This window comes from Scyliorhinus canicula, chromosome 3 (genome assembly GCF_902713615.1).
Source record: "Scyliorhinus canicula chromosome 3, sScyCan1.1, whole genome shotgun sequence".
Taxonomy (NCBI): domain Eukaryota; kingdom Metazoa; phylum Chordata; class Chondrichthyes; order Carcharhiniformes; family Scyliorhinidae; genus Scyliorhinus; species Scyliorhinus canicula.
Window position 1 is genome coordinate 167,879,986 of NC_052148.1, and position 27,354 is coordinate 167,907,339.

General features: G+C 46.0%; 1 protein-coding gene across 2 annotated transcripts in view; it reads left to right on the forward strand.

The window, feature by feature from the left end:
• Window positions 1-16,490, forward strand: part of ccni (cyclin I) — a 65,192-nt gene extending 48,702 nt beyond the window's left edge. The window contains exons 3-7 of one of the 2 annotated variants that reach the window (XM_038791694.1): window positions 3,241-3,375; window positions 11,333-11,407; window positions 12,617-12,757; window positions 14,456-14,686; window positions 15,535-16,490. In XM_038791694.1, the coding sequence (XP_038647622.1) occupies window positions 3,241-3,375; window positions 11,333-11,407; window positions 12,617-12,757; window positions 14,456-14,686; window positions 15,535-15,987 (1,035 nt within the window). In that variant the 3' untranslated portion in view covers window positions 15,988-16,490. The remainder of the gene's footprint in view (window positions 1-3,240; window positions 3,376-11,332; window positions 11,408-12,616; window positions 12,758-14,455; window positions 14,687-15,534) is intronic. The other variant, XM_038791695.1, reaches the window with a different exon arrangement.
• Window positions 16,491-27,354: the final 10,864 nt, after the last annotated feature.

Sequence of the window (27,354 nt, forward strand, 5' to 3'; positions counted from 1 at the left end):
GTCTCTATCCATGCCTCTCATCACCTTGTATACCTCTATCAGTCACCTCTCTTCCTTCTTCGCTCCAGTGATAAAAGCCCTAGCTCCCTCAACCTTTCTTCATAAGACATGCCCTCCAGTGAAGGCAGCATTCTGGTAAATCTCCTCTGCACCCTCTCCAAAGCATCCACATCCTTCCTATAATGAGGTGACCAGAACTAGACACAATATTCCAAGTGTGGTCTAACCAGGGTTTTATAAAGCTGCAGCAAAACCTTGTGACTCTTAAACTCAATCTCCCTGTTAATAAAAGCCAGCACACCATGCGCCTTCGTAACAACCCTATCAACCTGGGTGGCAACTTTGAGGGATCTACGTACGTGGACGCCAAGATCCCTCTATTCCTCCACACTTCCAAGAGTCCTGCCTTTAACCCTGTATTCAGCATTCAAATTCGACCTTCCAAAATGAATCACTTCACATTTATCTAGGTTGAACCCCATCTGCCACTTCTCAGCCCAGCTCTGCATCCTGTTGTAACCTGCAACAGCCCTCTACACTATCTACAACTCCACCAACCTTCGTGTCATTGGCAAGCTTACTAATCCACCCTTCCACTTCCTCATCCAAGTCATTTATAAAAACCGCAAAAGGCAGTGGTCCCTGAACAGATCCCTGCAGGACACCACTGGTCACCGACCTCCAGGCAGAATACTTTCCATCCATTACCACTCGCTGTCTTCTTTCAGTCAGCCAATTCTGTATCCAGACAGATAAATTTCCCTGTATCTCATGCCCCCTAACTTTCTGAATGAGCCTACCATGGAGAACCTTATCAAATGCCTTACTGAACCCCATGTACACCACATCCACTGCCCGACCTTCGTCAATGTGTCTTGTCACATCCTCAAAGAATTCAATGAGGCTTGTGTGGCATCACCTGCCCCTCACAAAGCCATGCTGACTATCTTTAATCAAACTATGTTTTTCTAAATAATCATAAATCCTATCTCTCAGAATCCTTTCCAATATTTTGCTCACCACAGATGTAAGACTCACTGGTCTGTAATTCCCAGGGATTTCCCTATTCCCTTTCTTGAAATGAAAAATGAAATTCGCTTATTGTCACGAGTAGGCTTCAAATGAAGTTACTGTGAAAAGCCCCTAGTCGCCACATTCCGGCGCCTGTTCGGGGAGACTGTTACGGGAATCGAACCGTGCTGCTGGCCTGCTTGGTCTGCTTTCAAAGCCAGCAATTTAGCGTTGTGCTAAACAGCCCCTTCTTGAACAGGGGAATAAAATTCGCCTCCCTGCAATCATCCAGTATTACTCCAGTGGCAAGTGAGGACGCAAAGATCATCGCCAACGGCGCAGCAATCCCCTCCCTCACTTCCCGTAGAAACTTGGGTATATCCCATCTGGCCTAGGGGACTTATCTATCCTGATGCTTTGCAAAATTTTGAGCACATCCTCCTTAATATCAACCTGTTCGAGCCTATTAACCTGGTTCACGTTCTCATGAGCAACAAGGTCCCCCTCTCTACTGAATACTGAAGCAAAATATTAATTCAGGGCCTCCCTACCTCTTCAGACTCTAGGCACAAGTTCCCTCCACTATCCCTGATCGGCCCTACTCTCACTCTGATCATCCTCTTATTCTCACCTCTTATTTCTCACAAGTGTAGAACGCCTTGGGGCTTTCCCTAATCCTTCCTGCCAGGACTTATTCATGCCCCCTTCTAGCTCTCCCAAGTCCTTTTTTGAGTTCCTTCCTGGGTACCTTGTAACCCTCTACAGCCGTGCCAGATCCTTGCTTCCTCAACCTTGTGTCAGCTTCCTCCTTCCTCTTGACTAGAAGCTCCACTTCTCTTGTCATCCAAGGCTCCTTGACCTTACCATTCCTTCCTTGTCTCAGTGGGACAGAACTATCCAGCACTCACAGCAAGTGCCCCTTAAACAACCCCCACATTATTGTTGTGCATTTCCCTGAGAACAACTGTTCCCAATTTATGCTCCTCAGCTCCTGTCTAATAGCAATATAATTTCCCCTCCCCCCAATTAAATACCTTCCCATACTGTCTGTTTCTATCCCTCTCCATGACTATGGTAAAGGTCATGAAGTAGTGGTCACTCACCGAAATGCTCTCCCACCGAGACATCTGGCACCTAGCCTGGTTCGTTGCCAAGCACCAAATCCAATATCCCCCTAGTCGGCCTATTTACGTATTGAGTCAGGAATCCTTCCTGTACACACCTGCTCCATCCAAAGCATTTGCACTAAGGAGGTTCCAGTCAATATTCGGGAAGTTGAAGTCCATGACAACAACTCTGTTACTTCTGCACCTTTGCAAGATATGCCGCCCAATCTATTCCTCCATCTCTCTGCTGCTATTGGGTCTTTTGAAAACTCCCAATAAAGTGACTGCTCCTTTCTTGTTTCTGACTTCCATCCATACTTACTCAGTAGACAAATCCTCCTTGACTACTCCTTTTCTGCAGCTGTGATGCACTCCCTAATTAACAGTGCTACTCCCCTCCTCTTTTACCTTCCTCCCTATTCTTAAAACATCTAAACACTGGAACATCTAACAACCATTCCTGCCTCTGTGAAATCCATGCCTCCATAATGGCCACAACATCGTAGTTCTAAGTACTGATACATGCTCTTAAGTGACTGACAATCCTTGCATTGAAACAGACACACTTTAACCCTTCCCCATGAGTGCCACTTTGCCTTATCAGCTGTCTATCCTTCCTCACAGACTCGCTGCATACTATTTCTGCCTCTTCAACAGCTAGCCTAGCCTCTGATCCGTAGCTCTGGTTCCCATCCCCCTGACAAACTAGTTTAAACCTCCTGAAGAGCTCTAGCAAACCTCCCACCCAGGATATTGACGCACTCCTGCAGGATTGCACTGTTGCTTCAACCTTAATTTGTGTTCAAGCTCTGGAGTGGGACTTGAATCTGGAGGTGCAAGATACAGGAGTGCTACCAACATGGCTGACTAAATGAGCAGCAGTGAAAGGTTTAGTCCTGTTTGCCATTTTGAAAAAAATGTGGTATTTTGAGGGAAGTGGGTTCATTTATAAGTCTTGAGAGAAAGTGATGCTGTGTCCCAGTATTACTTGTATATTTGATGTCATGATATGTGAAATATCTTGTCCATCCTAGTCTAATTAAACTCCTTTAGTTAGAAATCCATTTTGTAAGCCACCATCTGTATGGAAATCCACTTAATTGGTTTCTGTTTGGCTCTACAGGATACAGATGTCTCTCCAGCACAGCGGGATGGGGTGATTAAATGGCTGGCTGACTTGAATAGCAAATTTCACTTTTATCCAGAAACCCTTTCTCTTGCCATCACTATTTTGGACAGGTTTTTAGCTCTTGTAAAGGTAAGGATCTTGTGTCAAAACACATTTAACCAGATTTATATCTGTGGTAAAGTCCTTTTTCACTCTTTGTTTCTGTAAGGAATATGACTAAGTTTTATTTGACAATTTGTCACAATCAAATTTTGTTCATGTTGTTCTGACCACCCCCAGGTGTGGTTCCTCAATTTGTCACCATCCGGTTACAAACCTGGGTGAGGAGGGATGACTGGCTCTCTTTATTCAACCCCCTCTGCTGGTAGCAACAAGGTTCCCTTCCCTGTGGGTACATTTCCCAGACACAATAATTGTGTTTAAAAAGGAGCCAATTAAACCAGGCTTTCTTGAGTTAAAGATAGAGTAAGTTTATTAACTACTAAAAAGGTAAGGAAAAAATGGTGAAACACGTGCATCTACATTCATTTTGATTTAGAAGTGAGAATTGAGTCCAATAGTAAGTAAAATAAATAAAAAGGTATATGGAACTGTCTTTGACTCGTGATGAGTACAGTAAGAAGTCTTACAACACCAGGTTAAAGTCCATCAGGTTTGTTTCAGCCACTAGCTTTCGGAGCACTGCTCCTTCATCATTTCACCTGAGGAAGGAGCTGTGCTCCGAAAGCTAGTATTTGAAACAAACCTGTTGGACTGTAACCTGGTTTTGTAAGACTTCTTACTGTGCTCACCCCAGTCCAACGGCGGTATCTCCACATCGTGATGAGTAGATGAGGAAGTGTGCTGAATTTACAAGTAAATCAAATTTTCTTCTTTCACCATAAAAAAAATTGACACGTGAATGATTCCTTTTGAATGAGACTAACCAATAATGAAACACCACTAATGAATATTGACAGTCAAAATTGAAACTAAGTGCACACGTCAAAGGAGCAGATGACGAAAGGAATGCAAAGAGGTTAGGACAAAAGTAAATGGAAAGGAATGTAAGACATTGTGAAGTAAATTCCACAGACATCTAAATGACAAATCAGAATAGGAATATGGGCAGTAAGAGTTAGATGAGATAAACTTGCAGGTAATTAAAGCAACATGGCAGAAATAGTAATTATTTTGCTTATTTACCAGGGAAACTAATAAGGCGGACATATTATGCGTGGGGCTGGGGAATCAAAAAGTATAAAGACATTCAGATAGAAAGGAGGATGTAATTGAACAAATCAAATTTGGTGAGGGTATGGTCCCTGGTCTGGACGGATCTATGTGTATATTAAAGAAGCTATGGAAGAGCTAGCAGAGATCCCATTGAATATGTATAAAAATTAATTGGGAAAAGGAATGGTGCCGGAGGATTAATGTTATACCTAGATTTAAAACCAGTCCAGGGAACTATGTTAGCTTAACATCAGTGGTAGAGAAACTTATTGAATCCTTACTGAAAAAAACAATAGGAAAACATCCGGAAACTAAATATAATTGTCAGTATGAATTTCCAACGGGATGGTCGTGCTTGACCAACCTTATTGACTTATTTGGAAGAAGTAACACTGGTTGACGGTAATCAGTAGACATGTTTGGATTTTTAAAGTGCCTTTGATAAAAGTTTTGCGTTGTGGACCCATGAATATGTTAAGACAGGACAAGTCATAGAATGGATAGTAAGCTAGCTACAGAGCAGAAAACGGCTGTTAAGATTAGCTGCTTAGACTGACAAAACATGGGAAGTGGCGTTCCTATAAAGATCGATATGGAGTCTACTGCAGTTCACAATTTATGTAAAACTATTTGGACGTGGGAACTTGAAGTATAATTTCAAAATTTGCAGGAAAGACCAAAGCCATTATTTTTGCTCACACCACAAAACCCATTCCCAAGGCCACTAACTCAATCCCTCTCCCTAGCAACTGTTTGAGACTGAACCAAACTGTTCGCAACCTCTTGTCATATTTGACTACAAGATGGGCTTTCAATAACATATATCCATGGTAACATACTTCCAAATTCAACCTGTCATATTGTCTTGCCTTGCTCCTGCCTCAACTCATCTATTGCTGAAACCTTTATCCATGCCTCTGTTGCCTATAAATTTGACTATTGCAATGTAATCCTGGCCGTCATCCTATGTTGTACCCTCCGTAAACTTATGGTCATCACAAATTCTGCCCGTTTCCTAATTCACACCTTTCCTAATTCACTCATGACCCTTGATCTTGCTGATTTTCTTTGGCTCCTGGTTAAGCAGTGTCTAGAACATAGAAAAATACAGCACAGAACAGGCCCTTCGGCCCACGATATTGTGCCGAACTTTTGTCCTAGATTAAGAACAAATTAATCTACACCCCATCATTCTACCGTAATCCACGTACCTATCCAATAGCCGCTTGAAGGTCACTAATGTTTCCAACTCCACTACTTCCACAAGTACTACTTGCAGTGCATTCCATGCCCCCACTACTCTCTGGGTAAAGAACCTACCTCTGTCATCCCCCCCCCCCCCTATATCTTCCACCATTTACCTTAAATTTATATCCCCTTGTAATGGTTTGTTCCACCTGGTGAAAAAGTCTCTGACTGTTTACTCTATCTATTCCCCTGATCATCTTATAAACCTCTATCAAGTCGCCCCTCATCCTTCTCCATTCTAATGAGAAAAGGCCTAGCACCCTCAACCTTTCCTCGTAAGACCTGCTCTCCATTCCAGGCAACATCTTGGTAAATCTCCTTTGCACCTTTTCCAAAGCTTCCACATCCTTCCTAAAATGAGGTGACCAGAACTGCACACAGTACTCCAAATGTGGCCGTACCAAGGTTTTGTGTAGCTGCATCATCACCTCACAGCTCTTAAATTCAATCCCTCTGCTAATGAACGCTAGCACACCATAGGCCTTCTTCACAGCTCTATCCACTTAAGTGGCAACTTTCAAAGATCTATGAACATAGACCCCAAGATCTCTCTGCTCCTCTACATTGCCAAGAACCCTACCGTTAACCCTGTATTCCGCATTCATATTTGTCCTTCCAAAATGGACAACCTCTCACTTGTCAGAGTTAAACTCCATCTGCCACTTCTCAGCCCAGCTCTGCATCCTATCTATGTCTCTTTGCAGCCGACAACAGTCCTCCTCACTATCCACAACTCCACCAATCTTCGTATCGTCTGCAAATTTACTGACCCACCCTTTAACTCACTCATTCAAGTCATTAATGAAAATCACTAACAGCAGAGGACCCAGAACTGATCCCTGTTATGCCACTGGTAACTGGGCTCCAAGCTGAATATTTGCCATCCACCTCCACTCTCTGACTTCTATCGGTTCGCCAGTTCGTTATCCAACTGGCCGAATTTCCCACTGTCCCATGCCTCCTTACATTCTGCATACGCCTATCATAGGAAACCTTATTAAATGCCTTACTAAAATCCATGTACACTACATCCACTGATTTACCTTCATCCACATGCTTGGTCACCTCCTCAAAGACCTGGCCGCTAGGGCCTTCCCCGGTACAGTCAGCGGGGACAATGGTGGTATCCCTCGCCAACCACATCCTACAGGAGGAGCATGCACCTTCCCTAGCCTTCATCCCCTCTTACCTTACAGAATATAGCTGCACTGTGGACCAACTGGAACTCCGCCCTCCGACTCTATTCCCAGTCAGTTGCACTCTCTGTAAACTCCCGGCTCCCTTCACGCTCTTTGAGGAGATGAAATGAAATGAGCACCTTACTCCCTCCTCACCTAACTCCCTCAGTCACCAAACTCTCACTATAGCACTAAAATGCACCCAAATTCAGCACTTAGTGCAAACATAGATATTGACATTCTTCTCATTTTGGATCCTTCCATAGCCTCACCGTACCTATCTCTGTAATCTTCCTCAGCCCTTCAAGATGTGTGCGTCTCAAATTTGACCTCTTGAACATCCCTGACTATACCGTCAGCTGCCAAGACCCTTGGCTATAAAATTCTTTTTTCCAATTGGGGGCAATTTAGCGTGGCCAATTCACCTACCCTACACATCTTTTTAGGTTGTGGGGTTGAGACTGAAATTCTTTTCTTAACCGCTCCACATGTCTTTCCTTCTTTAGGACACTCCTTAAAGCCTACCTATTTGACCGAGATTTTGGACTCTGTAAATGTGGCTTGATGTCAGTTTTTTTCAATGCTGTCGGATGTTTTACTACATTAAACGCACAACGTAAATGCATGTTTTTATTGATGACAACCCAAAATTGAGGTAGATGATACCAAGGAAGAATGCGACCAAGTACAAGACACCATTAGTATTATTAAAAAGGTGTGTCATTGGTAAATTAATTTCCATGCAGACAATTGTGATATGTGTACATTTTACTTGGAAGACTAAGGAGACCGCGTACTGCTTGGATGATAAATGTCCAAATGGAGTAGAGCAAAGTGCGGATACAGACATCACTAACTGTAGCAATGCGGGTTATTAAGGCTGCTTTTTAAAATCAAGCACACTGGGTTTCATTTCTAGAAGAAGAGAATTGAACGTCCATTAAATGTTAAACGTCCGGTGTAGGTTAAAATTCGAGGCCATAATAAGATAGCCATCAATAAATCCAATATGGAATTCAGGAGGTATTTGTTTAATTTTGTGCGAAAAACATTTTATTGGAGAAATGTTCAAATATATATTGAACAAAGAAAAAACACAAACCACCTGTGGCAACTACAAACAATCAAAACGTCCTACACACCCCCTCAATCCCCACTCTGTCTGCCACCACTCGTGCCTGCCCCCCACCCCCCCCTCTCTTTAACCACCTGAACTGAAAAAAGACCCCCCCCCCCCACTGAGGACTCAATACTCCTTAGAAGTCAATGAACAGCTTCCACCTCGATGTGAACCCTTCTTCTTCCTCCCCAATGGTGAACTTGATCTTCTCAAGTGCAAGAACTTTACCAAATCCCGCACTTGCCCCTACGCTTGGTGGCTCCAGTCCTGCCAGCCCAATAAGAATCCGCCTCCAGGCTACCAGGGAGACAAAGGCCAACACATCGGCCTCTCTCCCCATCTGCACTTCTGGATCCTCCGACACTGAGGGTCGGTGTAGACTTGATCGGCCAAATGGCCTCCTTCTGCACTGTAAGGATTCTACGATTGCCACCTCCGGACATGGAGCTACTGTTACTCCCAGAACCTTTGAGATTATATCTGCAAATCCCGACCAAAACTCCCTCGACCTCGGACACGCCCAAAACATATGAATGTCCTCTGCGGCTCCTCAGGGCTGCAAACTTCCCACCAATAAATAAATCCCTGAAATACTCTATCCCCACCTGCCATCATCCACGGAACCTCGCCTCTAACCCCACAGGAGCAAACCTCTGATTGTGGCATATCGGCACTCACAAGGACATGCCTCCCATTCTAAAATGCTGCTGGCACTGGTTCCACACCTTTGAACACTGATACCACCACGGGCTTGTGGAGTACCAGGCCGGCGGGAACAGGGGAAGGGCACCAGCAATAATACCCTCAAACGGGTCCCTTTACATGAGTTCGCTTCCATCTGCTCCCACACCAACTGCTCCTCCACCACCCATTTCCTAACCATTGCAATGTTTGCCGCGCAATAATAGTTTTCAGGATCGGTAACGCTAGCCCCCCACCCCCTGTAGCTGCAGATCCCATTCCAAGAACACCCTTTCTAGCCCGTGGAGTATACCCGCCCATATGAACCTCCAAATCATCCCATTAATCTTCCTAAAAAAGGACTTGGGCGCAAATATCGGGAGGTTCTGAAACATAACCAAAAACTTTGGTAACCGTCATCTTTGCTGTCTGGACCTGACCAGCCAATCACAATACACCACATCCCAACTCTTGAAGTCCACCTTCATTCCCTCTGCCAACTGTGGCAAATTCAACTCATACAGCCGAGCCCAACTCCGTGCCACTTGTATCACAAAATAACGAAAACTCGTCCGTACCAACTGAAGTGGCAGCAACTGTCCCTGGCATCAAGAATATCTCACTTTTCCCCATGTTGACTTTATATCCCAAAAGGAGACCAAACTCCCCCAAAATTCCTATGATCCTGTCAGAACTCCCCGAGTCTGAAACGTCCATCAGGAGATCACCTGCATACAGATAAACTCCCCCACCCCAAATACCCTTGAAACTCTGAACGCAATTGCCAAAGGGCTCAATCACCCGGCTGGAGAGAGGGAACACCCCTGCCGGGAGTGACAGTGACACAGAGCCAGGATCGAACCTGGGACCTCGGTGCCATGAGACAGCAGTGCTAACCACTGTGCCACCGTGCCGCCCTCTCCTCGGGCTCCTTCACCATTCACCCTGTCATCTCGCATCCTCCCAATCCCGCATCCTCTCAATTTCCTTCGCTGCTGCCTTCCTCCTCAAGTGATGCGCAAACATCCTGCTAGATTTCTCCACATATTCATATTGCCCCCCTGGCCCTGCGCAACTACCCCACCGCCATTCCCTTGGATACAGGCCCAAACTCCATCTGGACCTTCTGTCTCTCCTTCAACAGCGCCTCCTCAGGAACCATCGAATACCTCTGGTCAGCCCTCAAAATAGCCTCCACCAACCTCAACCTCTCAGCCCGCTCCACCCTTTTCTTGTGTGCACAGATCAAGAAAAACTCCGTCCATACCATCTGTCTTCAGCGCCTCCCACTACGTGGAGGCAGAAACCTTCCCCGTCTTACTCTGCTCCACATAATTCGGAATAGCCAGCCTTATCTTCTTGCAAATCTCCTTATCTGCCAATAACCCCACGTCTAACCTCCACTGAGGCTGTTAGGGACTCCTTTGCCACCCGCAAATCCACGCAATGCACCCGTGGTCACACATCATGATTGGCGAATACTCCAATCCAACCATTCCTGGCAACAGCGCCTTTTCTAGGATAAAGAAATCAATCCGGTGGACGTGCGAGAAGTACGAGAATTCCCTCTGACACTCATGGGTCTCCCATAAGCTCCATAAACTTTTTTGCCATGGCTGACACCTTCAGGGAACTGGGACACAACCAGTCCAGCCTCGGGTCCTACAATGTATTTAACCCCCCACCCCACATAATTAGCTGGTGCATGTCCAGGTCTGGAATACTTGCCAACACCCGCCCCAAAAACCCCCCATTGTCTCAATTTGGGGCATACATATCACCAGCACATTGGGTGCCCCCACCCAACCTAACAATCACCATCACAAATCTGCCCCCAGGTTCTGTCACTATACTTCAAAAGCCACCCTCTTATTGATCAACACTGCCAGCCCCGTCATCTTCATATCCAACCCCAAATACCTGCCCCACCCAGCCCTTCCTCAACCTTGTCCGGTCCCCCATTTTCAAATGCGTCCCCTGAAGAAACACCACATCTACCTTCAAACCCCTCCTCAAATGAGCGAAAAGGCGAAACTTCTTAATCGGCCCATTAATCAGCTGGGTCGGGGGGTACTCCCCAGGTCCACTCCTCGCCCACCTCCCCAAGATGTCTGCCGCCACCTCCTCTTAACCAACTGCGCCACACTATGAAGAGGGTGGAGGAGGCTTATGTGGAACATACACAATAGTGTAGTGCACTTGGTTCAAATGGCCTGGCGGTGCTGTACTTCCTACGTAATAATGTGCTGTTGAAAAAAAAATTATACATGCCCTTTTTGAGCTCTTAAAGGTTGTTTGGGCAGCTGCATTTATGTAATCACAAGGTACTAAAACATAAAGCTTCAGTTATTGCCATCTGTGTAATTTGTCATGAACCACCCTCGTTTTATTTCTAGTTCTACTTGGCATTCTGGATGATCTGTCAACTACACTGTAGTGAGCAATTGAATATGTAAATCTGATTCCTGACATAACTACAGGATGTAGTTTGTTCTTCATGGCTTTGACCATACAAGATGTAATTTGCAACTACAACAACAGAGAAAAATACACAACTGGTATACTGTTTGATTCCATAGGTATTTAAAATATGTACTGTTTAATACTTTTGAGGAATCAATTTTACTTTTCCTGATTTTTCAAGGCACGTCCAAAGTATCTGCGGTGTATAGCCATCAGTTGTTTCTTCCTGGCAGCTAAAACCAATGAAGAAGATGAGGTTGGTAAACTACCTATTTTTAAATTGGCAACATTTATTTAATTTTTCTTCTCTTACCCCATTGCCTCTCATTGTCCCCAAACCATTCAAAAAATGTATGATTTCAGAAGCCGTGTTATTTTTTCTGTTGCCTGTACAACTAAGATTGGGAATTTACTATTTGCGGTCCTGCAGGACACCTCTTACTATTTTGTGGCAGAGCAAATTGAAATTCATGCACTTTATACTTTTTTTAAAAAATGCTTCAAGCTCATTTTAAAATCCGTACCTAAAGACTACTGTTGAAGTCAAATCATTCTTCCTGGCTTGATAGCATTAGTTAAAGATCAACGTCGAGAGACTTGAAGGTGCAGCTTAAATCTAACCCGAAAACTCCTCCAAGAGATACAAAGAACAATGAACAAAAAAAGGTACAGCACAGGAACAGGCTCTTCAGCCCTCCAAGCCTGCTCCGACAATGCTGCCCATCTAAACTAAAATCTTCTGCACTTCCGGGGTCCGTATCCCTCTATTCCCATCTTATTCATGTATTTGTCAGGATACCCCTTAAATGTCACTATCATCCCTGCTAATAGTAAATGATTACTATTTCCCAGAAAATGCCACTAACCTTCTGTAACATCAAAGCTAAAGGTTATTGAATACTTGCAGTGTTACATTTGTTTCAGAATAACACTAATGCTTGTTTTAATTATGGTCACCTGAACTTGTGTTATACTGCAAGGTATTCAATAGCATTTCCATATTTTTCATTACATCAAAAACTTATACCATTGTGAGAACTTAAAGGTAGAATTTTATTTTTTTTGTTAAATTTAAAGTGCCCAATTATTTTTTTCCCCCAATTAAGGGGCAATATAGCATGACCTATCCACTTACCCTGCACATTTTTGTGGTTGTGGGAGAAACCCCCAGGCAGGCACGGGGAGACAGTGATCCAGGGCCGCGATCAAACCTGGATCCTCGGCGCCATAGGCAGCAGTGCTAACCACTGCACCATTGTGCCGCCCGCTTAAAATGTAGAATTGACCTGCATTCAAATCTTCAAAGGTGCCTCAAGATGCGTAGAAATATCCTACAGGCTCATACTGAGCAATGAAGTGGATTTCTGCTTCAAGGGAACTGAATACAAATGTTTTATTTTTATCTCTGTTAATTCTGGTTTAATGCATACTTATCAAGTCATTCTCTTGTATTTCTCCTCTACAGATCATTCCATCTCTAAAGGACATGGTGAAGAATAGCAATTGTGGTTGTTCATCTGCAGATATTCTGAGAATGGAGAGGATTGTACTGGATAAACTGAACTGGGATCTGCACACAGCAACACCGTTGGATTTCCTTCATATTGTAAGTATATTTTCTTAAAATATCCCAAGACTTTTAGCAAAGTGCATTTGAATAATTACTCCAAAGCTCCATATCGCTTGTCACACAAATACTTTAGGTCTAGTCATTTATCTGCAAGAACACAATTCCTTATTGACAAGGAGCACTGGCAAACTTTAGTTGCTATTTGTATCGCTTGTTCGCGAATAAAAAGCATATAAGATTTAAATTGATTTATTGTGCAAATGTCTATTGCTGTCATGGAAATATACTTTCTCCACTAAGAATGACTACAGAACTTGAAAATTGATCTGGAGTGAAGCCATGATGTAACATGCTATGGTTTGTCTCCATATGTCTATGTACACTTACTTCAAATATGCTTCTTGAAAATTTAACATAATGCATGGGTAATTCGGTCAGATAGTCTTGCGGAGCTAAAAATTGTATTTTATACTCCTGATTTATTAGATTGCAAGTGCCAACCTTCCTCCCTGCAAACAGGGCAAGTTCTAAATACAGACTGATGGATGGAGTATTAATCAGCATTAAAGTTATCACTGATTCATTGCCCCTGTAACTGCATCTACCTGCGTGCACAGTAATGGTTCATACTGCACCATAAAGGACTGGTACAATAGTGATTTGTTCCAATTACACCCCACCTTTGCTTCAATGTATTGAAATTGCTAGTTTCCTCTGATCATTACATGGATATATGATACAAACAGACCATTCCGCTCAGCCAGTCTATGCTGATGTTTATGTATCTCTTGAGCCTTCCCCCATTGTTACTTAACCAAGGATGGGATTTTCCAGCCATTTCTGCTGACAGAAGTTTTCAGTCCTGCTGGAGATGGAGGGTGCAAATAACGGGAAACACCATTGGCAGCGACGGGACCAACGGTGGGCTGCCTCCATTGCCGCAAAACATGTTGCGGCGGGAGTGGAAAATCCTGCCCTAAATCTATCATCGTAATCCTCCCTTCTCTTCATAAGCTCATTTAGCTTCCTCGTAAATGCATCTGGACTATTTGCTTCAACCACTCTGAGATTACGAGTTCCATATTATAGTCATATTTGCATAGTTGGGAGTGATTTGGTGAAATGTTTGCTACTTCTAGGTCCTGTAAATTACAACTGCATTATGTCGAAGCTCATGGTAAGGATACCTTTGAATCCTATTTCCTTGATGAATTAAATGCTAGGATTTAAATACTGCTATATGTTGGTGCATGTCCCTATCCATAACCCTTGGAAATATTTATGTATTAGTACCTGAATTTCACTTTGGAGGAAAAAAATAACCTCACTTGATGCTTCTCTTAACTTACTGTGCCAGGCAGCCAAAAGAGAGAACAGCAAGCAAGGGAATGACCTGGCTTTCTAGAGTCTGTTCCACAAATGTTTTTAGAATGTTTATGTTGTGCATTATTTTTTTTTGCCATTCTTCCTGGTGTGCTTTGATCATGGTAGCTCTTGTAAAACTGATCATAGTGTAGCCATGCAGAACAGGAAGGGCCTAGTTTTAATTGGTGTTGAGTTAGTTTCCTGTGCCACCCCACTTGACATTAGCTATCAATTGCTGGGGTGAAGGGAAAATTATTTCTCCGGCAGGTGGCAGGCCTATATATTTATTTGAAAATTTATGTGCAAGATTGTTTTAATGCTCAAAGTTTTATAACAGTCTTTGTCACTGTGATCTTTTTAAATGTTTAGTTTCATGCGATGATGATGTCCAGCTGTCCCCAGTTACTCAGCAACCTGCCTAAGATGACCCCATCCCAACATATTGCACTCCTTATCAGGCAGCTACAGCAGTGTGAGGCCTGTCACCAGCTTCTGCAGTTCAAGGGCTCTACACTTGCACTGGCGATCATCAGTCTCAAGCTGGAAACATCAATTCCTGATTGGCTAGCTCTCACTATTGACGTGCTGAAAAGGGCACAGGTATGAGTTAATTTCTTCACTCAAAAGGGTCATGACTCTTTGGAATTCTGACTGAGCTGTAAATCTTCGGTTGTTGCATTTATTCAAGAGCTTGGCTGGTATATATTTGAATGACATGGGGATGGTGCGTGAAAGTGGAATTGAGGTAGAAAATCAGCCCTGATCTTGGAGTGACAGCAGCCTTGAAGAGCCAAATGGCCTTTTGCTCTGATTTCCTTATGTTCGTATCCCTCCTATGGAAAACCAGAAAGGAAATGGAATTATGATTGCCTGCAGCTAGTTTATATTTTTAAACCGTTTAGAACTGTTCAATTGCTACAGCGCACAGGACCAATTAAGAGTAAAAAATTTGAGTATCCAATTCATTTTTCCATTAAGGGGCAATTTAGTGTGGCCAATCCACCTACCTGCACATCTTTGGGTTGTGGGGCGAAACCCACGCAAACATGGGGAGAATGTGCAAACTCCACACAGGGCAGTGATCCAGAGCTAGGATCGAACCTGGGACCTCGGCGCCATGAGACTGCAGTGCTACCACTGCGCCACCGTGCTGCCTGACCACTTGAGTATAACCACTGAATAAATTTGGATAATATCCTAAAATGTCTGCCAAAACTAGATCCACTATATTAGTCCCAGTTTTAACGTGTGTTTGCTGCTGTAACTGCCTGGAAATGGAACTCCTTTCATGAGAGGGCAGAATGCAATATTTAAGCTTTCAAATATCTAAAGCTATTGTGGACTGACTATGTGACAGTATTTAATGCATAAATTAATTATGGGCATCCAGTTTTTACATCTGGCTTTTTAAAAACATTGATATTCAAATAGCTGTGTTCATTTTTCAGATCGATAGCTTACAGCTAATTCGTTGTCGAGAGCTTGTGGCTGGACACCTATCCACATTTGCGGCTTCCCTACCACCCAATGCGGTGTACATCTACAACCCCTGCAAGCAAACCATGGTGCCATGTGCTAGGGGAGCACTTAGATTATATTCCTCCCCTACCACAGAGCCAGAGTTGGTTGTCAAGGATGCCACCAAAAGAATTAGCAGTACAGCAGCATCCTGCCGACGCCTGCCTGTTTCCTACAGCTGCAAGCAGGCCTCGGCAAAACGTAAAGTAGAAGAGATGGAAGTGGATGACTTCTATGATGGCATAAAGCGTTTGTACAATGAGGATGGCAGTCAAGAAGTTGTGGGGATGGATACTGTAACCTCTAGCTGTGGCACAAATCTACAGATTAAAGAGGGCAGTATCTCTCAGTGTCCTCCACTTCAGCCAGTTACAGTCATCTAACTGGCCAAAGTGGCTAAAGTTTAAAGCTTGCGCTACTTTACAAGGAAGAAGATAGTATTGAAGGGCATACCGTACCAGGCTGAAATGAAGTGAGCCAAACATTTTCATGCTGCTAATTTTAGTCTAACCATTCATTCAAGCACTCAAAAGTATAAAAAAGAATACAGTTTAAAAAAAAATTAAAATTCCCAAAAACTTGAACAAAAAAAGTTGTAGCAATTTTAAAGTTTTCTCTCGTGTTGTCAGTATAATTGCATCTATTTCTAAATCTAATCTGTTTTGGTGCCGTCTGTTCTCTCCGTTCCAAGTCCACAATTCACTGTGTGACCTATTCAATTTTACAGCCTAGTTGTTGCTTCCGTCCAATTTCATCCTGTAGTTCCTTGTGCTTAAATATTTTTGTGCATGTTGACTTGCATACTGACCGTTGCTCCTTTGCTGAAGGGGATTTTTGGAGGGGAGTATTTTTATAACACTTCAGGATATGTGATGTGAAACGAAAATTGTCAAGTAAACAAATTTTCTTGGGTGGCCAAGCTTCTCTCAACTGCCCAAAAGCTGAAATTGCTGGAAGGTTTTGGTTATGGATGAGAAAAAAACATTTTTTAAACATGGCTGAAGATCTCTGTACATTTGTTTTATAATGGAAACAGCACTTTGAGTTTTATTTCCTTTAATTTGGAAGATCTTTTGGTCTCAGACAAATGTTATTTTTTTAAGGATACGGTTGATTTTATGTGAATTCTGAGCATTTTGTAAATTAGTGCTATAATCAGTTAGCTAAGGTGGTGTACCACTGTTTAGAAGATGCCTATTTATTTGTCCTTTAATTGAGTTGTGCCATTTTGGGAAACCATGAACTTGCCATAAATCTGCATCAGTTTAGTTTACGCAAACCTGAGTTTTAAGCTTTTATACAAAACAAACTTCAGTTCACATCACAGTGGGTTTTATTACCAGGAATTCACATAAGATCAAAAATGATTCTAAATGGGCAGTTATTTAAAATTAAACCTATTTTAACTCCACTATGCTTTAACTGATCCTGAATGCGGAAAGAAAAGTAATTGTTATTTTTTTCCCCTACCTGTTTAAATCATCTGACTTTGGGCACAGTGCTCTCTCTATCGTCTGATAAAGGTACTGCATTATTCGAAAAGTGCGGTTGTACTGCTAAGGTGCTTCTGGCAGCAATAAAGTTGTCCTTGATTCAATATTGTGTTTTTTGCTTTCTTTTCAAATGCAGAATGCTGTTTCTAAAGTTTCATTTAAAGCACAACAGCTTCTAGTCATGTTCATCTCCATGCCCACTTCTTTAGGCAGGAGTCCTCGCTCTGTTCAATGGATCTTTTCATCTGTGTCTAGCCTTCTCCCTCTGGCTTCCGACCTGCTATTGATCCTCTGCTTGAGAGCTGTCAGCGCAACCTCAGTCGCCTCAATTTCTTTGATCCTCTTACCCACTCCAACAGTCTCCTTCTGAACTTGCCACACTATGTTCTCTCCAAGCCAACCCTAATTTTGTTATCAACCCTGCGGACAAGGATGGTGTTGTCTGGCATACTGACCATTGCCTCAAGAGGTTGAGCTCCAACATCCCATACTTCCTCCTACTGGACCACACCACAGAACATCAAGCCATTGTTTCCAGGACTGTCACTGACTTCATCATCTTGAGATATCTTTCTCTTCTCTCTTTCCCCCCCCCCCCCCCCACACACACATATACACACACACATATACACACACACAAGCTTCCAACCTCTGTCCCCCAACCCTGCACAGCCTGCTTCTACCTCCTTCCAAAAATCCACAAACAGGACTGCCTTGGTAGACCCATTGTATCAGCATGTTCTTGCACCATGGAACTCATTTCTTCCTATCTTGACTCCATTCTCTGCCCATGTCCAATTTCTTCCCACCTACATTTGCGATTCCTCCGATGCCCACATCATAATTTCGAGTTTCCCGGTCCAAACGCTGCCTCTGCACTACGGATGTCCAATTCCGCTACACCTCCATCCTTCACCAGGAGGATCTCTGAACGGCTTCCTTGAGCAGTGGCCCGAATTATCCCCATCCACCACTACTCTCCTCTGCCTAGCTGAACTTGTGTGTTCTCACTCGCCAATTTCTCCATTAACTTCCCTCCCTTCCTGCATGGCCCCAATTATGCCTGTCTTTCTGTGGGCTATGTGGAACTGACCATCGACTCACAGCGACCTTGACTACAGCTCCTCACATCCAATTCCCTGTAAGGACTCCATTCCATTCTCCCAGTTTCTCTGCCTCCACCTCATCTGTTCAGTTGATGCCACCTCAGAAAACAGCACTTCTAATCAACTGAGGCTACCCCACTGTGGTTGGTAGGGCTCTCAACTGTATTTGTCCCTCTGCCAATCTCAATCCCATCCCTCCCAAAACCATGACGGGGTCCCCCTCGTCCTCACTTTTCACCCTACCAGTCTATGCATTCAAAGGATCATCCTCTGCCATTTTTGCCAACTCCAGCACGATGCCACACATCTCCACCCACTAACACCCTGTCCCCCTCCTTCACTGCCCCAAACTCTTCATCCCCTTCCCATGCAATTGACGAAGGTGCAACATTTGCCCCTTTATGTCCTCACTATCCAAGGGCTTAAACCCTCCTTTCATGTTTAGGAGCTTTTAACTTGCACCTCCTTCAATTTGGTCTACTTTATTCGCTGCTCCCAATGTGGTCATCTCTTCAGTGGTGACTAAACACAGACTGGGCTTTGCGAAACATTGTCTGCAAGCATGGCCCCAACCTTCCAGTCACTTGACATTGCGTAGGGCTAACAGCACCTCCTCTTGTGCAAGGATGAGCCTGATACAGTTTAAGGTGATGCACTTTAAGAGTGCATATGACTCGGGCGAGATTGAGTGGGTTCTTTCAGGGGTAGCAGATGAGTGTGAGGTGTGGGCAGGGGCCAGTGAATCATGCACACGTTTTGGGGCTGCGAATAATTCGGTGGGGAAGGTGTCGAGAGGACTCTGCGGTAGAGGCAGCAGGGGAGGTTGGCATTGCCAAACCTGCTTCATTATTATTGGGTGACGAATGTGGACAAGGTGGGAAGGAGAAGGGATCGAGTGGGTTAGGATGGAGGAGGAATCTTGCAAGGGGTCTAGTTTGAGGGCTACAATGACGGCAGCATTGCCAATGGCTCAGAATAGGTATTCAGGGAGCCCAGTAGTGCAGTCCATGGTGAAGATATGGAATCAGTTGAGGAGGCATTTTAGGGTGGAAGGGATGCCGGTGTTAACGCCGCTGTGCGAGAATCGTGGGTTTGAACCGGGGGAGGGGGGGGATGGATATTGTATACAGGAGGTGGAGAGAAGTGGGGCTGGTCAAGGTGAAGGATCTGTATTTGGAGGAAGGGTTTGCCAGTCTGGAGGAGCTAAGGTAGAGGGTAGAGCTGCCGAGGGAGAGTGAGATTCTGGACTTTGCACAAAAGATCAGGAGGGGGTTCCTAGGTTGCTGTGATACATCCTGCTAGAGTTACTGCTGCATCCGGATATGGAAGGGGAGGGAAGAATTGGGGATATATACAAGTGGCTGGGGGAGCAGGGAGGCGAGCGGGTGGTGAAGATCAAGGAGAAATGGGAAGCGGAGTTGGGAGGGGAGACCAATTGGGGAGTATGGAGTGAGGCACTGCGTAGGATAAACGGGACCTCTTGTGCAAGGATGAGCCTGATACAGTTTAAGGTGATGCACTTTAAGGGTGCATATGACTCGGGTGAGAATGAGTGGATTCTTTCAAAGGGTAGCAGATGAGTGTGAGAGGTGTGGGCGAGAGCCAGCGAATCACGCGCACATGTTTTGGGGTTGTGAAAAATTGGGAAGATTTTGGGCGGGAGTGTTCGTGGTTTCAGCCAGGACAGTGAAGGAGGTGATATTTGGGGTTTCAAAGAAGCCGTTGCTCATGGAGAGGAGGAAGGCTGATGTTGTGGCCTTCGATCACTGATTGCATGGTGGCGTATTTTACTGGAGTGGTGGTTGGCATCGCCACCTGGGGTAGCGGCTTGGTTGGGTGACCTGTATGACTTCCTGCGATTGGAGAAGACAAAGTACGAGTTAAGGGGCTTGGCAGGGGGTTTGAAAAAAGGTGGGGGGTGTTTGTGACCGTGTTTGAGGAGCTGTTCGTCGTGGAGAGGAGGGTTATAAAGGGGAAAAAAATTGTACAGACCGTATAATTAATTGTTGGGAAGTATGTTTCCCTGGATGTTTATTTGCTGTAACCTGTTTTGATAATTTTTGTCATAAAATACATGCATAATTAATGAATTAAGATTAATAAAGTTGGAAATAATGGTCTAACACTAACTTACACCAAGATACTACAGAGCTACTCCAATATGCAACTACAACTAACTCCTTGCTAACACCTTGTCCTGGAACATATGGTGTGTCTGGGTCACGTGTCTGCATACTCACACCGCCTGGTGTTCGGATGCTTGAACTACAACAGTTAGACATTATTATTTACATACAGATGACAATCTACTTATCACATCCCCCTTTTCTCTTTTGGAAATGTTTTTTCTTTTTAGATAGATTTGTAGCTTCAAAGCATTTACATTTTTACTAACTGTTGATGTAACATTTAAATAATCAGGCTGATGATGTTCATAAATAAGTCTGTCCTGCTGGCACACCAGCTCCGAAAGCGAGACGTGGCCAGGGAGATTGGGGGAGTGAAGGATAGAGATGGGAAGGTGGTGCGGAGGGAGGTAGACGTTAATGGGGTCTTTAGGGACTTTTATCGGGAATTGTACCGGTCTGAACCCCTGGTGGAGAGGGGGGGAATGGGGCGCTTCTTGGACAAGCTGTGATTTCTGAAGGTGGAGGCGGGGCAGGTGGAGGGACTGGGGGCGCCGATTGAGCTGGAGGAGCTGGTTAAAGGGATAGGGAACATGCAGTCGGGGAAGGCGCCGGGACCGGATGGGTTTCCGGCCGAATTTTATAAAATGTATGTGGACCTGTTGGGCCCCCTGTTGGTTCGGACCTTTTACGAGGCAAGGGGGGGGTGGTGGCATCGAGTGTCGCTTTATGCGGACGACCTGTTGCTGTATGTGGCGGACCTGGTGGGGGGAATGCCGGAGGTGATGAGGATTCTCAGCGAATTTGGGGGCTTTTCTGGGTATAAGCTCAACCTGGGTAAGAGCGAACTGTTTGTTGTGCACCCGGGGGATCAGGAGGAGGGGATTGGTAGGCTCCCACTGAAGCAGGCAGGGAGGAGCTTTAGGTACCTGGGAGTCCAGGTGGCTAGGAGCTGGTGGGGCCCTGCACAAGCTTAACCTCACAAGGCTGGTGGAGCAAATGGAGGAGGAGTTTAAAAGGTGGGATATGTTACTGCTGTCGCTGGCGGGTAGGGTGCAGTCCGTCAAGATGACGGTGCTCCCGAGGTTTGCCCCCGGGAGTATGGATGGGGGGTTTCGGGCATGGCGGTGGGCGATATGTTCCTGGAAGGGAGCTTTGCGAGTTTGAGTGCTTGGAGGAGAAATTTGGTCTGCTAAGGGGAAATGATTTTAGGTACCTACAGTTGCGGGACTTTGTCCGTAGATTGGTCCCATCCTTACCATGCCTCCCGCCATTGGGTATCCAGGACAGAATAGTTTCTAGGGGGGAAGGAGGGGAGGGTAGAGTCTCTGATATTTATACGGTGCTCATGAAGGAGGAAGGGTCCCTGACGGAGGAACTGAAACTCAAATGGGAGGAGGAGCTAGGCGGGGAAATGGAGGACGGGCTGTGGGCAGAAGCCCTGAGTAGGGTAAATTCGACCGCAACATGTGCCAGGCTCGGCCTGATTCAATTTAAGGTTGTTCACCGGGCCCACATGCCGGTGCCTGGATGAGCAAATTCTTTGGGGTAGAGGACAAATGCGCTAGGTGCGCAGGAGGACCAGCGAACCACGTACACATGTTTTGGGCATGCCCGGTGCTTGGGGGATACTGGGAGGGATTTGCGGGGATCATGTCCCGGGTGCTAAAAACAAGGGTGGCGATGGGTCCAGGGGTGGCAATTTTTGGGGTTTCGGAAGACCCGGGAGTCCAGGGTGAGAAAGAGGCCGATGTTTTGGCCTTTGCTTCCCTGATAGCCCGGCGACGAATATTATTGGCAGGGAGAGACTCAAAGCCCCCGCAGACTGACATGTCAACTTATGGACATGTCAAGTTTCCGGGGTGGGGTGGGGGTGGGGTAGAATAGGAGGGATAAATTGTCGGGTAGTACCGGTGGGAGAGGAACGGGCTTGTGCAGTATGTTATGACTGAAGTATTGAATGTACGTGGATGTTTGCACATTTTTGCCTTTTTTCCTTTCTTTCTGTTGATGTTTGTAACTGTTTACAATGCCAAAAAACTACCTCAATAAAATTGTTTGTTTAAATAAAAAAGAAGTATTAGGACCTGCTGGACCCGCTGTTGGTAAGGACCTTCAACGAAGCAAGGGAAGGGGGTGCTCTGTGGGTCATATAGGCTGATCTCACTCTTAAATGTAGATGCAGGGCAGCACGGTGGTGCAGTGGGTTTGCACTGCAGCCTCACGGCACCGAGGTCCCAGGTTCAATCCCAGCTCTGGGTCACTGTATGGAGTTTGCACATTCTCCCCATGTTTGCGTGGGTCTCGCCCCCACAACCCAAAGATGTGCAGGCTAGGTAGATTGGCCACACTAAATTGCCTCATAATTGGAAAAAATGAATTGGATACCCTAAATTATTTTTTTTTAAATGTAGATGCAAAGTTGCTGGCAAAGATACTGGCCATGAGGATAGAGGACTGTGTGCCATAGGTCATACATGAGGATCAAACGGATTTTGTGAAAGGGAGGTAGTTGAATGCTAATGTACAGAGGCTCTTTAATGCTATAATGATGCCAGCAGTGGAAGGAGAGGTGGAGATAGTGGCGGCGATGGATGCGGAGAAGGCCTTTGATAGGGTGGAATGGGGATACCTATGCGAGGTGCTGTAAATGTTCGGGTTTGGGGAGGGGTTCGTCAGGTGGGTGAGGTCGCTATATGAGGCCCCGGTGCCGAGTGTGGCTACGAACAGGAGGTCAGAGTATTTCCAATTGCACCAGGGGATGAGGCACAGGTGGCCCCTGTCCCCCCATGTTCTTTGCGCTGGTGATTGAACCCCTGGCCATGGCGCTGAGGGAGTCGAGGAACTGGAGGGGGATAATGCAGGCCGGGGGGGGGGGGGGGGGGGGGGGGAGCATCGGCTGTCGCTATATGCGGATGACCTACTGTTGTATGTGGTGGACCCGGTGGGGGGAATACCGGAGGTGATGAGGATCCTTAGGGAGTTTGGGGATTTCTCCGGGTACAAGCTCAATATGGGGAAGAGCGAGCTGTTCGTAGTGCACCCAGGGGACCTAGAGAGGGGGATTGGTGAGCTCCCTTTGAAAAAGGCAGAGAGGAGTTTTAGGTACCTGGGGGTACAGGTAGCTAGGAGCTGGGGGGCCTTACATAGGCTTAACTTTATGAGGCTGGTGGAGCAGATGGAGGAGGCGTTTAAGAGGTGGGACGTGCTGCCACTCTCCCTAGCGGGCAGGGTCCAGTCTGTCAAAATGACGGTGCTCCTGAGGTTTTTGTTCTTGTTCCAATGCCTCCCTATCCTGATCCCTAAGGCCTTTTTCAGGCGGGTCAACAGAAGCATTATGGGGTTTGTGTGGGCACAGAAGACCCCGAAGGTGAGAAGGGTGTTCCTGGAGCGGAGCAGGGATAGGGGGTAGGTTGGCGCTGCCTAACCTCTGGGTATTATTGGGCTGCCAACGTGGCGATGATACGCAAGTGGGTAATGGAGGAGGTGGGGTGGGCGGCGTGGAAGAGGTTGGTGATGGCGTCCTGTGTGGGCACGAGCCTGGAGGCGCTGATTACGGCGCCGCTACCACTCCCGTTCCCTCCAACGAAGTATACCACGAGTCCAGTGGTGACAGCTACCCTCAAAATTTGGGGGCAATGGAGACGGCATGGGGAGAGGTGGGGGCCTCGGTGTGGTCCCCGATATGGGGGAACCACCGGTTTATCCCGGGGGAGAATGGATGGAGGGTTTCTGAGTTGGCACAGGGCAGGCATTAAAAGGATGGGGGACCTGTTTGTGGACGGGAAATTCGCGAGTCTGGGTGAGCTGGAGGGGAGGTTCGGACTCCCCCGGGGAACACCTTCAGATATATGCAGGTAAGGTTTGTTAGGTGGCGGGTGGTGGAGTTCCCACTGCTGCCGCCACGCGGGGTCCACGACAGGGTGCTTTCGGGGACATGGGTTGGAGAGGGGAGGATATCGGCAATGTATCAGGCGATGCAGGATGAGGAGGCTTCGGTGAGGAGCTGAATGGTAAGTGGGAGGAGGAGTTGGGTGAGGAGATCGACGAGGGGACGTGGGCGGATGCCTTGGGGAGGGTAACTTCCTCCTCTTGCGCGAGGCTCGGTTTAATACAATTCAAGGTGCTGCATAGGGCGCACATGACCGGGGCAAGGTTGAGCCGGTTCTTTGGGAGAGAGGACAGATGTGTTAGATGCTCAGGGAGCCCAGCAAACCATACCCACATGTTCTGGGCGTGCCCAACGCTGGAGGTCTTCTGGGGGGGCATAGCAGAGACAATGTCAAGGGTGGTTGGATCCAGGGTTGAGCCGAGCTGGGTGCTCGCAATATTACTGGTGGCAGATGAGCCGGGAGTGCAGGAGGCGAAAGAGGCCGGTATGCTGGCCTTTGCATCCCTGGTAGCCCGGTGAAGGATTCTTCTTCAGTGGAAGGATGTGAGGCCCCCAGGCGTGGAATCCTGGATTAACGACATGGCAGTGTTTATTAAATAGGAGAGGGTCAAGTTTGCCTTAAGGGGATCGGTACAAGGGTTCTTCAGGCGGTGGCAAGCGTATCTAGACTTTCTGGCGGAGCGGTAAGCAATGGTCAGCAACAGCAGCAACCGGGGGGGGGGGGGGGGGGGGGGGGGTTGGGAGTTCATGAGGGTTCGTTTGTTTTTCTTGATTGGGTGTATATAGTTTGCGTTTATATCTTTTTATCTTTATTAATTTATTCTTTGTGTATATGGGGCGGGGGTTGTTCTTATTTCTTTGTTATTTTTATTGTTGACAATTTGTGAAAACTTGAATAAAAACTATTTAAAAAAAAGATGCTTGAGCGTGCGGCTGATTGAGGGGGTCTAATTTTACTGTGCGGCACTGCGGTCCGGGTCCACCATGGATCTCAGCGTGACTGCTGAAGTGCGCATGCTGGGACTCCAAACCACAAGTGCGGGGGCCTGTATCCACAACTAAAGCTGCGTGAAGCACTCCGGGTCCCTGCTAGCCCCCTGCAGGGCATTGAATTAGCTTATCTTTTTTCTGGGAATCTCTTACATTCCAGCATTTTTACGCTGGTGTGGGGACATTTGAGAGAATCCAGCCTATGGTGTACCCTGGATCACGGTAGCACAGTGGTTAGTACAGTTGCTTCACAGCTCCAGGGTCCCAGGTTCGATTCCCGACTTGGGTCACTGTCTGTGCGGAGTCTGCACGTTCTCTCCATTTTACATTGGTTTTGTCTGGGTGCTCCGGTTTCCTCCCAGTCAAAAGATGTGCAGGTTAGGTGGATTGACTATTCTAAATTGCCCTTAGTGTCCAAAAAAGATCAGGTGGGGATACGAGGATAGGGTGGAGGTGTGGGTGTAGGATGCCCTTTCCAGGGGGCGGTGCAGACTCGATGGGCGAAATAGCCTCCTTCAGCATTGTAAATGCTATGCTATGACTTGTCTGCATGCTCACACCACCTGGTGGTCAGATGTAGGAAATACAAGTTATACATAGGTTATTATTTACATACAGAAGACAATCTACTTTATGATCACAGGGGTGAGACCCACGCAAACACAGGGAGAATGTGCAAACTCCACACAGACAGTGACCCGAGGTTGGGATCGAACTTGGGTCCTCAGCGCCATGAGGCAGAACTGCTAATCATTGGGCCACCATGCCACCCTTTTCCCAGCGACTATGGGGCTGCACTGAAGGCACAGTATTAGCACTGCTGCCTCAGCGCCAGGAACCAAAGTTCAATTCCAACCTTGTGTGACTGTTGAGTTTCCTCTGGGTGCTCTGGTTTCCCCCCTCAGTCCATAGGAACTAGGAGCAGGAGTAGGCCATCTGGCCCTTCGAGCCTGCTCATCCATTCAATGAGATCATGGCTGATCTTTTGTGGACTCAGCTCCACTTTCCAACCCGAACACCATAATCCTTTATTCCTCAACTGGAAATTTTTTTGTTTTTTATAAATTTAGAGTACCCAATTCACTCTTTGAAATTAAGGGGCAATTTGGCGTGGCCAATCCACCTACCAGCACATCTTTGTGAGGGTGACACCCATGCAAACTCGGGAAGAATGTGCAAACTCCACATGGTTAGTGACCCAGGGCCGGGATCAAACCTGGAACCTCGGTGCCGTGAGGCAGCAGTGCTATCCACTGCGTCACCGTGCCGCCCTATCTTGAAAATATTTAATGAAATACTCAACTGCTTCACTGGGCAGGGAATTCCATAGATTCACAACCTTTTGGATGAAGAAGTTTGTCCTAAACTCAGTCCTAAATCTACTTCCCCTTATTTTGAGGCTATACCCCCTAGGTCTGCTTTCACCCGCCAGTGAAAACAACCTGCCTGCATCTATCCTATCTATTCCCTTCATAATTTTTTATGTTTCTATAAGATACCCCCCCTCCCCGCCCCGCATCCTTCTAAATTCCAAGAGTACAGGCCCAGTCTACTCAACCTCTCCTGGTAATCCAGCCCCTTCAGCTCTGGGATTAACCTAGTGAATCTCCCCTGCACACCCTCCAACGCCAGTATGTCCTTTCTCAGGTAAGGAGACCAAAACTGAACACAATACTCCAGGTGTAGCCTCACTAACACCTTATATAGTTGTAGCATAACCTCCCCTAGTCTTAAATTCCATCCCTCTAGTGATGAAGGACAAAACTCTATTTGCCTTCTTCATCACCTGTAAGCCAACGTTTTGCGACTCATGCACCAGGACATCAGGTCCCTCTGCACAGCAGTATGTTTTAATATTTTATCATTTAAATAATAATCCCTTTTGCTGTTATTCCTACCAAAAATGAATAACCTCCCATTTATCAACATTGTATTCCATCTGCCAGACCCGAGCCAATCCAAATCCCTCTGCAGACTTCCAGTATCCTCTGCACTTTTTTGCTTTACCACTCATCTTAGTGCCGTCTGCAAACTTGGACATATTGCACTTGGTCCCCAACTCCAAATCATCTGTGTAAATTTTGAACAGTTGTGGGCCCAACACTGATCCCTGAGGGACACCACTAGCTACTGATTGCTAACC